Source organism: Lipotes vexillifer, unplaced genomic scaffold, assembly GCF_000442215.2.
Source record: "Lipotes vexillifer unplaced genomic scaffold, Lipotes_vexillifer_v1.1 scaffold331, whole genome shotgun sequence".
Classification (NCBI taxonomy): Eukaryota; Metazoa; Chordata; class Mammalia; order Artiodactyla; family Lipotidae; genus Lipotes; species Lipotes vexillifer.
In genome coordinates, this window is record NW_006774049.1 from 1,998,450 (window position 1) to 2,013,062 (window position 14,613).

At 35.2% G+C, this 14,613-nt stretch overlaps 1 protein-coding gene across 1 annotated transcript in view; it reads right to left on the reverse strand.

Moving 5' to 3' along the window:
- STXBP4 (syntaxin binding protein 4) overlaps positions 1-14,613 on the reverse strand; it is a 171,887-nt gene that overhangs the window by 143,192 nt on the left and 14,082 nt on the right. Inside the window, exons 3-6 of the mRNA XM_007448640.1 lie at positions 8,517-8,623; positions 8,123-8,342; positions 6,731-6,809; positions 924-1,018 (exon numbers count right to left, since the gene is read on the reverse strand). Coding sequence (XP_007448702.1) covers positions 924-1,018; positions 6,731-6,809; positions 8,123-8,342; positions 8,517-8,623 — 501 coding nt within the window. The remainder of the gene's footprint in view (positions 1-923; positions 1,019-6,730; positions 6,810-8,122; positions 8,343-8,516; positions 8,624-14,613) is intronic.

Sequence of the window (14,613 nt, forward strand, 5' to 3'; positions counted from 1 at the left end):
ATATATATATATATATATTATCCACAAAAACTGATAGGAAAGTAGAGGCTGTGAACCTTCGGCATTATATCCATTTTCATATTAAAAAAAAAAATCACACATTTTTGCTGTCATCTTCCAGGTATCCCGACAGGAAAAGTTTTAAAATCATTTTCTGCTTATAATTTTTCTTTCTCTTTTTTTTTTTTTTTTTTTTTTTTTTTTGCGGTATGCGGGCCTCTCACTGTTGTGGCCTCTCCCGTTGGGGAGCAAGGCTCAGCGGCCATGGCTCATGGGCCCAGCCATTCCGCGGTATGTGGGATCCTCCTGAACCGGGGCACGAACCCGCATCCCCTGCATTTGCAGGTGGACTCTCAACCACTGCACCACCAGGGAAGACCAATCTAATTTTTCTTTTTTCTTTTTTAATCATCTTATGTTTCTTTTATATACAGAAACTCAATATAATACTATTTGGTACATTGCTACCATCTTCTTTATATCTAGTAGGCTTCTATTTTGTTCTTTAAGATTTAGTTTCCCTTCACTTTTTAAACAATTGAGTAATAGAGTATTACTTCCTTGCACTTATTGCCATTACATATTTGAAGTCTACTACACTTTGTCATAATTTATCCCATGTTTCCTTTGATTCTATATTGTAAAACGTCACATTTGTCTCATTCCTACACAGGAGGAAACTGATTAATTTGAAGGTCAATTTAGTTACAAAAGGTTTTATTTCTATTTTGTACTAACGAACCACCATGAACTGCCCAAATTAAACATGAATTAAACAGTTTAAACCCAAACTGCCATTCATTTAACTGTAAATCGATAACTCTTCAAGAAACTAATGGCTCCAATCCCTTATCCTCTCAAAGAATGAGAATATTTCCTTGCTGTTGTTTTATGGAAGAAAAATGAAAATTTCAAGTATTTACCATTTCCAGTTTCTCTACTTTAAGGCGAACAGAGGGATTTAGGGAAATCTTCTTTCCTTGTAGTCCATAATTATCAGTCAAGGCAGGGGCAATATCTACGAGACAACAGGGTACACATTAATTGGAAATTTAATTGGAATAGAATTTTTCATTTGACAGGATGTGTTCTGGGCTCCTGAGGTTCAGAAAGAATTCTGGCTAATCAGTTGGTAGTTTTCACTTTTGTTTTCATGATTTTTTGTTCTTTAAATCTAAAATGTATTATATAAACCAGCTTCACTTAAGCCTTAGAAGACATGATATAGAAAGAGTGGGGGCTTCCCTGGTGGTGCAGTGGTTGGGAGTCCGCCTGCCGATGCAGGGGACACGGGTTCGTGTCCCGGTCCGGGAGGATCCCATATGCCGCGGAGCGGCTGGGCCCGTGAGCCATGGCTGCTGAGCCTGTGCGTCCGGAGCCTGTGCTCCGCAACGGGAGAGGCCACGACAGTGAGAGGCCCACGTACCACAAAAAAAAAAAACAAAAAACAAAACTACAAATAGAATTACCACATGACCCAGCATTCCAACTACTGGGCATATACTCAGGAAAAACCATAAAAAAAAAAAAAAAAAAAAAAGAGTGACCAATTATGCATTAAGCCCCACAGAAATATTAATACAACAAACATACATCCCACCAGTTACCTTGTCATCACAACAGCTTACTAATTGCAAAATGAAAAGTCTTTTTTTTCTTCCAAAATAAGCAAAATCATATTAGAAATTTTAAAAGGTCATGATTTTTCTCTGGCAAAAGTGGTTTTGCTACATGAGTTCTGGAGGTACTATGGAAAAACTCACAAATGCAAACTGTTTCAAGTTTGCACATAAAGTATGATATAGGCTCAGAACTTCTCGAACTAAAAATCCTATTTCTTATTTTACAGAAGTTATATTCCAAGTAGCATAAATGGATTCTCAAGAGTTGAGTGTCATACACCTCTCACCCATTCTCTAACGCCTTCTCAGTCTACCCTGATTATTTAGACGAGCTTTGTCCTTGTTGCATGAGTAAAAAACAGGTGTCACAAGGGACTAGAACTTGAAAAATTATTTGCCTTAATATGCCAAAGTTTCTCAAGCAAGTTTCTGCAATTCATGTCAATCCTTATATCTAAATTGTCACCATTCTAAATACACTTTTAAATGGTATTTTACTAGTTCTACATAGAAACAAGAGGAAGAGAAAAAACTTTTTAAAATGTCACATTTTTATGCAGTGTTTTATTTTTTTTTATTTCTCAGAGCATCTGTCTCTAAGTACAAAATGATTTGCATTCTCTTTCTTAAGAACATAAGAAGTGCATAGGAAAATAAATAGTCTTCCTCTAAACCTTTAACGCTTCCTTAACATTCTATGTAAAATCTTGAATATAGCTTATAGGTGTCAAGATCATGAAAAAAAAAATGGTTACTGACTTTTAGCTTTAAGTGGAATTCAAACCTAGAGAAAGACTGATTTTAGTATAATAAAGTTTTTACAATTTTGACATAAGCAACAAAGACGCCTTAGTTGCTGTGATACCTAATTGTTGGCCAAGGGCTAAAAATATATTATACATATAAAATTTTTTTCCTCTTAAGAGAAATTTTGTGCCAAACCTAAAGTGTAGCATAAAATATCAGCATGGAGTGAAGTGGTATGGAAGCCCAAATAGCGGGTAAGTCAAACCTTATCTTTCATTTTTAGGGTTTGGACATGTGAGGCTTGACAACGACTTTCAGTCTGGTGCCTGACCTATCATTAAGGCACAGTAACACAAGGTGGACCCAAGCTAACCTAATTATGATCTCAGACCAAGACTAACCCTGGGTGTGAATTACTCAATTCAAGTGTGTGTGGAAGGCATAGAGAGAAGACAAAAGAGAGGGAGGGATAGGGACTCACACCAAGGCGTGGGTTCTCACTTATGTTTTCCTACATCTAAGCATAAAAATTTGCTATGTGCAACAGTGGAAATAACAGATTAACTCTTATTTATGCTTACTTTTAGCCAGGCATTACACTAAGTACTTTATATATATAAGCTCATTTAATCTTTACAATAACCACAGTGACACAGGTGTTATTATTTCCAACCCAAGAATGATGAGACTAAGGCCCAAAAGGGTAAAGAAACTAGCCCAAGATCATACAACTAGTAGGTGACCATGTTAGGATTCTAATCTCTTATGACCCCTGAAGACAATTTCTTAAATGTGTCAGTATCTTTCATCAGCAGTTTTCTCATCTGTAAAGTAGGAAGAATAAAACAGATCACCTTACAGGAATTGTAAAGGTAAATTAAAAACCATAGAAAAATACTATGAAAACTATAAAGTAGTGTTAATAGTAACACAGACACACAGAGATTAAATAGGAGATTTAATGTAAACTTATAATAATCCCCCATTTAACAATATGCAATCATGGCTTAACAAAACCTCACTTTCTTCTAGCCAAACTTCCCCTAAATCTTTACCTTTGAGCCAAAACCTTAGGAGGAGGTGGACATAAATCCAGCATGCTTTGGTAATTCAAGGTAACTTGACCTGATAAGCTCTCCCACAGACAGTTTTCCTCATTTGCCAGTGTCCTCTCTCACTTTCAGCCTTGGGCTCTTTATTTGCTCCTCTCTGGGAGGGGGTGAGAATTTTCAAGGTATGGCTTATTATTCCCTTGGCTCTTCTCTTCCTATTCCTCTTTTTAGGAGCAGAAGAAAGGAAATGTTTTATAAGTGTAGGATCAATACCATTTAGTTAATACCATGAACCCTCACCAGGGATATTTTCCCCCATCACTAGTTTGTTTTCAGTTTTAAAAACCTTGTTGCAGGAGAATTAAGGCTTGTGTGGTGGTAAAGTTAATGATCGTATTCCTTCACGTAGTAATTCTTTACTGATTTTCTTAGGAATGTCTTTAGCATGTTTTTAGCTCACTCACAAACTCACGCATTATTCAGTGTATGGCAGTAGTAAACAACTCTGGATTCTGAAATAAGAAATTTATATAACAGAATAGTTTCGAAAAACATACTCAAGTATAATGTGAATTTTAAACATTCTAACCAGTTTTACACTTTGGAATGCTTCTGAGATGAGAACAGGGGTAGACTTGCCTCATTAAGTTTATTTTTGTTGAGGTTAACATTAAAACTCATTTATGTTTTTTAATAAATACCAGCTGGCTGAAGGAGTCTAGATGTGATGGTTAAGGATATAATTTGGGAACAATCTATAATTAACTACTTATAACAGACAAATCACAAGGTATATAAGTTACCTAGAGATAACTTAGAGTTGACTTTGCTTTGTTTTTCTCCCCAGAAACATCTGGCCTACTACATTTATGTGGAAGAAAATGGTACTGAGTCAATTCCATTTCTACTCTAGAAAAATGTTCCATTTTAATTGCATTTTAATGTTTACATACAGTTAACTCACTCAAATATGTTTTTCACTAAATTATTTTTCTACAAAATCTAGCATCATTTCTTATAGTCACTGATGTAAATTTACCTCAGTTTGTTCATTACTACAGGATCTCCTTGCTCTAATCACATTTGCCTCCTAGGGTCACCTGACATGTAGCTTGACCTTACTTCTTTGCATTTGATGATGATGCCTCCTTCACTTAGGATGATCTGTTACCTTCATCCATCTGTTGATGTTTATCACTTCTTTCAAGATCCAGATGATGTCTGACTTTTGCCAAGAAATTTTTCTCTATTGATTTCTGCACATTTTGTGACAAATTCTTTACTATGTACTAGCTTCTAGGGTAGAGGGGGAGGATGCAAAATTGAATTAAAGGACAGAAGCTTTCACTTCTGCTCTAAAAAACATGCCCTGGAATATTATCTGAGCTATACTCTAAACTTCAGGTTCTGTAATATTAATAATAATGACAGCAAAATGTACTGAGCATATTCTATGCACCAATTACAAAGTGCTTGACATACATAATCTTGTTTAATACTCATAACAAACCCATGAGGAAACTATTTCAATATAATAAGCTAATTCAGCCAATAAGTTGGGAGCAAAGATCTGAATATACGTTTGCATTCAGAGCCTGGTGATTAACCACTGTGTTTTCCCTATATCACCCTCAGGTCACTTACTACTTCTTCCCTTAATCTACTTTGCTCATGTCTTTACACATCTTGTGCAAATGTGTTATTTGTCCATAAGACATATACTTCTTAGAGTACCAAAACCACCCACCCCCTGCTCTAGTCAACACAGAACACTGCAAATAGTCGAGTATTTATTCAATAAAATAATCACACACGCACACACATAAATAAACACACACATATATGTGCTTTCTAATCTGAATAATGAAGGTTTTTAATCCCATATTTTATTTCACAATATACTATTAAGTATCTCATGGAAAAAAAATCCCAGTTCCTTCTTATTTTCTACTGAACTATGATGTACATGACATACTCAGTAAATACTTACTGAGTAAATAAATTGGCTAAAAAAGGAAATAATACTAATAAAGTTTCTAAGGGTCAACAAATTCCACTAAGTAAAAAGGCATATAATTGACAGCTAAAGATTGTTCCTAACCCACTGGTAAATATTGCTCCAAATCAGAGAAACTACTATGGAATCCACTATAAATTCCTGTTAAGTATAGGAGCTATGTGCTATGGTTTGAATGTTTGTGTCCACCCGAAATTCATATGTTGAAATGCTAACCTCCAGAGTTGAGGCCTTTGGGAGGTGCTTAGAGCATGAAGGTGGAGCCCTCACGAATGGGATTAGTGTTATTACAAAAGAGGTCCCACAGTGCTCCCAAGACCTTTCCACCATGTGAGGACACAATAAGAAGCCTGCAACCACAAGGAAGCTCTCACCCAGACCGTGCTGGCACCATGATCCTGGACTTCCAGCCTCCAGAACTGTGAGAAATGTTTGTTATTTATAAGCCACCCATTCTGTGATATTTTGTTATAGTAACCCACACAGACTAAGACACTATATAATTTCTGCTAACTCTTCCTTATTTTGCAGTTTTGATCTACACAATGCTATTAAAAATTAAAGTATATGAGTAACAATTTGCTTTATAATTTAGACATGTAATTAACTCTTCCTTTCAATAAGTATAGTTTTTTGTTTGTTTGTTTTTACTGTTCTTCCCTTTAACTTTTGGAGATAATTTAAGGGAAGGAATTTTTTCTTGATATTTGAGCCTACAAACACTTTACAGATTGATAAAAATCCTTTTTTTATGGGTAGCTTACACAATTAATCCTTTACTGCTTTGAAAAGTCAATAAATCATTTCATGCTAATTAAGAACCAGTAATACTGAATTCACAATACTGATGTTCTTTCTATCTATATAATCTCTTCCAAGAAAAACAAAACATACTTCTTTTCTTAAGCTTTGCTCCCTTCTATAATTTCTCTGAAAGGTGCATTTAATACACCTCACGAGGATTTCACTAAAAGGGCAAAGGCAGCCTAATCTTGAGTTATAGAAGAGTTTTCATTATTTGGTTTCAACAGTTCATTGATTATTACAGCTTCATAGACACTGCGATGATAATGCATCTTTTAAAATTTCAACCCTTTGTTCAGGAAAATTTCCAATAAAAGTCATAATCTAACAGGGACCACTGCACAATGGATTCATTTTGCTCTTTTATTCAATGAAGGAAAAAGGCATAATGTACCCTTCTTTAAAGTCTTTTAAGTCACATTATGTACTCCTCATTGAGAGAGTAATTGAAAAAAATAACAGGAAAGAGGAATTAAATGTGCATTTACCTGTATTAGGCATATCTGTAGGGCTGTTGTCTGAAGAAGTAATTGGAATCTGTTCTGTTTTCTTGTATCCAGTTTTTATCTATGAAAGAAAATGAGGAACGTGAAATGTCATTTTCTAAAGTAGGTCAAAAACCAGACGAGAAGCTCACGTTAACATAAAAAGAATGATTAAAGAGATTAAAGCAATAGTCCCCCAAATATAAAGCCTTTAAAATTTTGGTATATTCATCTTCAAACACAGCAATTCAGAATGAAAGTAACAGCTGCTTTCAGCTCTACCATACCCAAGGACAACAAAATATAAGGCTATGCACTGTGTCTCTGAAAAGGTATTATAACCCCAAATGAGAAAGTATAAAGGGCTAAGAGAAAATCTTAAACTCTGTATATGATTAGCATGGACCTGAAACTGAAGTTACTTTTGATGAATTTTATTGCACTGACTGAAAGCCTACCTGATTTTCAAGTTTGTTTTATAGAGTATACACTCTATTTTATAACTCATTATTTATGGCACCGTTGCAATTAGTAATTACAGTCATCCCTTCATATCTGCCATTTCTGCATGTGCAAATTCAACCAACAATGGATTAAAACTATTTTTTAAAAATTCTAAGAAGTTCCAAAAAGCAAAACTTGAATTTGCCGCATTGGCAACTATTTACATAGCATTTACACTGTATTTATTTACAACTATTTACATAGCATTTACATTGTATTAGGTATTATAAGTAATCTAGTGGTGATTTAAAGTATATGGGGAGGCTGTGCATAGGTTAAATGCAAATACTAACTACACCATTTTATACAAGAGACTTGAGCAGCCTCAGATTTTGGTATCTGCTGTCGGGGGGTGGGGAGGTTATCCTGGAGCCAATCCCTCCACAGATGATGAGGGATGACTGTAATTATATCGATTTTGATGTGGAAACTCCCCCTTTCGTGTGATTCTAGGGTGAACTATTGATATATTCCAGCATACACACATGAGGGAACAAAATCCACCTACACTGTACAAGAAAGAGCTGAGCAACAGAAAGGAAGATTGCCTGTCTTCAGTCAAGCAGAAAACAGAAAAAATAATGAACAGAACCATACTAGAGACTATCTGAAAATAAATATAACTTTCCATATCATAGTTTTGAGTGATATCTAGGCATATCTTTGTGATGCCATTCTGATCATGATTTTCTGGACAAACAATATATTGACTTGAAAAACTGTATTTATTGACAGCATAGCATAAAATCTTAAACAAAGAAAGGATCTTTCAAGGAAACACCGATCTGTTAACAAACTATATTACCAAAATTATAGTTCTATATGTATATGACAAACATAATGACACATTGGGGATTTGTGGACTACATAAATAGAGAAATTTAAGATTACCTGATTTATCTTAAAAGAAGATAAAATGGCATCTGTAGATTTGGGAGTGGATGATGTCTTTGGAATTAGTATTTCAGGGGAAGAAGAAAGAAGACTAAATTTTGAGGCTTGAGGTCCATATTCTCCTGTAGCTTGTAAAAGGGATGAACACGATGGATTTTCTAAATGACTGCTGTGAGATTTCTGTCTTATGAATGCTATCTCCCAAGCAGATTCTGACCTAGCATTAAAAAGAAATCACTTTATGGATACAGTACAATTGAATTCTAAGATAATGTTTCATATATTATCAAAAAATACTTCTTTTGGGTCTAAAGTACTAGGACAACTTAAATTTCTATTTTTAGGGAGACATGCTAAATGACTCATTCTATCTTATGGATAGAATAGTTACCTCAATTTGGCTCTGGTAATTATGTTTTTTGCTTCTTCAAATGATACACCAATCATAGACTCCTTGTTTATTGAGACAAGTTGATCTCCTGGCTTCAAACGTCCATCCTAACAAAAATAGTAACATTTGTAAAGAAACTGATTAAGGTGTTTCTTAAAAAATTAATTGATGCAGTTAAAGCAAAGCACAGTTTTAGTAAAGAATGACTTAAAGAAAAGAGTAAAAAGAAAATTTTAGACAAAGAACCTCAACAGCAAAATGGTTTGATTAAAGTCTGGTTTGGTAATATACATGAATGAAATGGAAATGTTCAACTACTACTTGAATAAACTTTCAGGCTAAGGAATCCTGAATGTATGAAGACATACTCTGGTACACTAGGAAAGAGGTCTGTTTTAAAAGGTCAGTTGTATGAGACAAACACAGCTCTGAATGTGATAAAGTAGGCTAAATAATTCTGGTATATTTCAGAATATAAGCCTCATTCACTTCAGTTTCTGAGCATTCCTTTATCTTTCATCCCACCAAACACTGAATTATTCCACAGTTAGAATTTTTTAAAATTCAGTCAAGGATCTTAATTATATTGATTCTACCCACATTTCTGTTCATGGTGAAACATCTTCTTCACTGGACCTGCTGTCCCTCCTGTGACTCAGGCCCAGTTGGTTGGACAGGTAGCTTTATTCACATCCTACTAATGACCAATTCTAATTGGCTGCCTGGCATTGTATTTGTCAAGTCCTGGCTCTGCCTATAACTAGCCTAACTGAATAAGACAAAGCACAAAAGTTACAAAATTTAATGTACATGTTAGGCAAGTTTTCTCAGTCTTCATTTGCCTTTTCTTTTAATTCAAACTGGAAAAGAATGAGCTCTCTTAATTTTCAGCTCTTAAGATGCTTCTCCATTTATCATTAGTACAAACACAGAAAGCATTATTTCTATAACTAGGGAAGAAGCTTATATGATTAAAAAGCATTTTCACCCTTGATGGTATTTAAGTAAATTCCACAAATTCAAGGAAAGATCTTTTAAAAAAGTCTTATCTACTATGTATAATATAAGTTTTAATTAATAGGATTAACCAGGGAAAAGAGATGGTGAAGATAAGGGGATGGAAAGAAGAAACATATTATCATCAAGGAGGTAGCAGGATAAAGACACAGAGATGAGAAGCAACATATAGTGTGCAAGGGACTATAGCCTTCAACATAGTACTCAATTAAAAAGTGTGAGCCAGAAATCATGAGAAATGAGGATGGGGAAGTAGGAAGAGTTCAGGTACTGCAAGCCTTTGACCCCAAGCTATCCCTGGGATAGCTTCTGCACTTACTGTTTTTGTTTTCATACTGCAAACATTACCTAAGTATTATTTCCCACACTTCCTTGATGAAAAGAATCAACTGGAGTTATAAAAAAGGTCCATGCTATGAGACCCCTCTGTTTGAAAGTCTGATACAATATTGATATATCCCTGAATAACTGATCTTTGGTCTGAACTGCATTATATGTAATAAACGTATATAATATATAATAATGGTGATTTATGGTTACTTTACTTTTAAATAACAATAATTTTTTAAAAAAAGACCTTTACTGGGCTTCCCTGGTGGCGCAGTGGTTGAGAGTCCACCTGCCGATGCAGGGGACATGGGTTCGTGCCCCAGTCTGGGAAGATACCACATGCCATGGAGTGGCTGGGCCCGTGAGCCATGGCCGCTGAGCCTGCGCGTCCGGAGCCTGTACTCCGCAACGGGAGAGGCCACAACAGTGAGAGGCCCGCGTACCTCAAAAAAAAAAAAAAAAAAGGCCTTTACTGTTATCTCTCACACTGAATACTGAGTATACAGGAAAGCAAAATAAATATAAAATATGTATCAAGAATTTTTATGGGAACATGTTATTTCAAATACTGTGTAATGAAAGATTTTATAATCTAAATGCCTAATGACCCTATGACTCTTCTGAAATATAAACATAAAAAAATCCAAAAAGGCAATTTGATTTTAAAATATATAAAATTTGAAAACTAATTTGGATTTTATAGGTATGTGATTAAACATAATTAGCAAAGTCAGAGAACACACAATTGCTATATTCACAAGTGATTTTTTTTTTCTCCTTCCATTTGATAGATGTATGGGGAATAAAACACAATAGTAATGCTGGAAAAGGCTAAGCAATATGGAGAAAGTATCTACCATATGGATCCTAAATGTTCAGTAAAATGAAAGAGCTGATTTTGTAAGATTTTATAAACACAGTTCTGTATTACCTGGGCCCAAGTCTTATGACAGACTTTGGTTATATATGCATTTAAATCAATTATACCCAGACTATACTTAGAAACTTAGGTACAAGAGCTTTCAATTTAATATGCTAAATATTAGTTTGAGGATAACTCATTCCTTAAGGTTAAAGTGAAATGGTAACAAACAAACAAACAAAAACAACCTTTTTGCCACAGGCAAAACAATAAGGCTAATAAAAGTTAAGGAAGAACAGAATTCTGGAGAGTGCTTATTTCTGGGAGGGAGGGTGGGGAATGCAATGGGGTGAGGGCAAAACATATAGGAAGCCTTAATAGTAAAATTTTCTACTTCATAAGTCAAATGGTGAACTCTAAGTGGATTCATAGGCATTTGTTTCATTATTATTCTTCATAAGTTAGATATATGTTCCAATATCCTTTTGTATGCATAAAATATTATATTATTAAAACGAAAAGAAATTTTCCAGCCCATCAAAAGAAAGCTCATGACATTTGCCTCAACAATGTTCCTAACCAGATGAATTTTATTTTGGTTCTATATTCCAAAACTGGCACTGGAAGTAAGGGCCAAATAGAGGTTCTTAAAATCTAATTTTAAAATAAATAAATAAATAAAATTAAATGAATGTCATTGTTAAATCCAGCTCTAGACCATTTGGGATCTGCAAAAAAAATTCCTCATTAGAATCAGCTTAATAAGGTAGATTACAACTGAAATTTAATGACTATTCTACTATTGATTTATGTCCCAGAGCCTGGAAGTAATTTGAGGAAAGAAAGGGAAAAATGAAGAAAGCCTTGCTTCATTGGAGCAAAGTATTTAAAGGACACTGACAAGGGAAAAAAGGTTCTTTTAGAATTGGGGTGGTGGACAGTAAATATTAGGTTATTTTGTTTTAATCTAAATATTCTTGGTATTAAACTGCCTTTTATTGAACTTCCTTGAAAAGGGAAAATTCTATAATGAGGACTATAAGCCAGATGGCACCTCATCTGTCTTCTAGTTGGGCAGCAGTCTTCAGAGGCAGTGGACTGATGAGGAAAAAAGAGCACGAGTTGTGGCAACCAGATAGATTTGAATTCGAATTTGAGCTCCACAACTTGCTAGCTTGATGTTCATAAACAATGAGAGAAAGCTAAGGAAGGGGATAGGGGAGGTGCACAATCTCATCTACAAGGAACACGGAACTAAATTCTAAACTGTCGGAGACAGCTCCTCTATCCATGTATCTTATAGAAACCACAGTTGGTTGACAGCATTACGAAGAAAAAGCCTTCAGAAAACAGAAGCCTCCCACATTCGCCTCTTGGGCCGCACAGTATTAGCCATGCAGAGGAAAAAGTTCTCAGTAAGGCAATTTAACACATCTTATATTAAAGTACACCCATGTACTGAAGTAGCATTTTCCAGGAAGATAAGAGTCAGAGAAGAGAAGAAGAAGAAAGTCTCTGACTGTGGTTTCTGGTGTTTATATATATTTTTGTTTCTAAAAAGTACTCACAGCAGTTGTTTTTTTTTTTTTTCTTTGCCTCCTAGAATAAGATCTTAGCTGATCATGTGAATTTCTGAACCTGTTTAAAAGTCAGAACCTGCAAACTAAAACAAAGCTATTTCTGTAAAAGTCTGGCATTCAAAGCCAGTGAATTCTGCCCCAGCTGGATTAATGTGTCTGTGAAGATAGTAACTTCAGAGAGGCCTCTTCCACAGTCTAGATTCTGGTTCAGCACTTATTGAGCAAATACACAACATGACAGGCAAGGTGCCAAGCACTTTCACACACCTAACTTCAGTCTGAATTCTTTCACATTGACATTTATAAAGATGTTGAAATAATAATGTATTCTTGAACACTTGCATACTTTCATTAAAAGCTGCCAACACTGTCCATTTCAGATTATAATAACCATTACAGTTTTCTAAATAATGTGTTACCATAACCATATATACAGCCTGATTCTAACTCATTATTCCTAAATACTAAGGAATGCTCCTGCAAGCCTTTGGATTCCTTTCCCATACTTTCATAAAGGATGAAAATCAATGGAAGTATCATTTTTTAAATACCAGTTATTAACATGAATTTAGGCAATTTGTTTAATCTCCATGAGACATTTTTTTAGCTGTGAGGTGGGGATAAATACCTATTGCACAAGGTTGCTGTGATAAATAATGTATATAAAATACTAGTACATTGTAGGTGTTAAATTGAAGTGAGTCGAATCAGAGTCCCATATCTGTTGCAGGCAATTTTTACAGTAATAGCAAATTTAACCCTCCCACTCCTCAAATTAAGAACCCTTTATGACTGCCCACTTGTGGGAAAAGCTGAACTGAACTTCCCAAACCTAGCACAACAAACTAGCTGCAATCTACTTTTTCTAGCCTCATCATCTACCTTCCCTCCTCAGCATATAAATTCTTCATTCTGTTCTCAGAAAATGTTCTTCAAATCAGCCACGGTCTTTCAAACTTTAATTCACTTACACATATTAATTCCTATCTAGAATGCCACCACCCACATTGCCACTTCTCTGTCTGATGAACTCTCATTTAAACTTCACAACCAAACTCAAATATTATTTCTGCTGTAAGTTTTCTCCATCTCCCTAGATTTACTTAATTGTCCCCTTCTCTTTGCTCCAAATGCACTTTTACTTATCTACATTATTGCACTTACTCTGTACTGTCCTTATTTGTTTACATATCTTTTTTTTTTCCATTGGAGTATATTAATTCAGCAACTCCCAAATTAGCAGCATTGATTCTTTCAGTTGACCAGAACTATGCCTTTTTCATGGTTATATCTCTGAGCATAGTGCCAGGTATACAATAGGTCCACAATAAATGAATAAGGCCCAGGAAACACTTTGAGGAAATTAAGGTGGCTCTAACACAAATAGTAATGGCAAAGGAAAAAGGTGAGTGACATCTTAAAGTGAACCCTCTTGGCTGCTACTGCTTTAGCTCCCACCAATTGACTGGTTTCTTTACCCCCTGTCATCCAGAGGCCTTTGTCGTAACTATCCAAAAATCCTTGGTCCCAGTTCCAGTGAAAAAATGCTGCCAATTATACTATGACATTTATTGTAAGATCCATCTCAATTTCAGAGATGCTAGAGAGAGGAAAAAAAAAAAGATATATAGATATAGATATAGATATATAGAGATAGATAGATAGATAGAATTACACACAGGTAATTCTATACCCATATATTTGTTTTATATATATATGTGTGTGTATGTGTATACAGTAGTCCCTTGGTGTCTGAGGGAGAGTGGATCCAGTACCCCCTTGAATACCGAAATTCATGGATGCTCAAGTCCCTTACGTGAAATGGCATAACATTTGCATGAAACCTATGCACACCCTCCCTGCATACTTTAAAGCATCTCTAGATTACTTATCATACCTAATGCAATGTAAATGCTATGTAAACACAATGTAAATGCCATGTAAATAGTTGCCTGTGCTGCAGATTCAAGTTTGCTTTTTGGAACTTTCTGGAATTTTTTTTTCTGAATATTTTCAATTTGAGGTTGGTTGAACCCACAGATTTGGAACCCGAGGATATGGAGGGCTGACTGTATGTATATGTGTGTGTGTGTGTGTGTGTGTGTGTGTGTGTGTGTGTGTGTGCCCTAGAATCAGGTAAATAAAATATGTCAGTTTTGAAGAAAAAAATTTGATTCCTGCCTGCTGTCCTTACGGTATTAGCAGAAAAACAAAGAAAAAAGCAAAAACATTCAAAGTGTGGTTCAGAATCGGACACAAAGGGCTAAGAAGAAGAGGTACTTTTGTGTGGAGCCCAGATGGTGGCAGT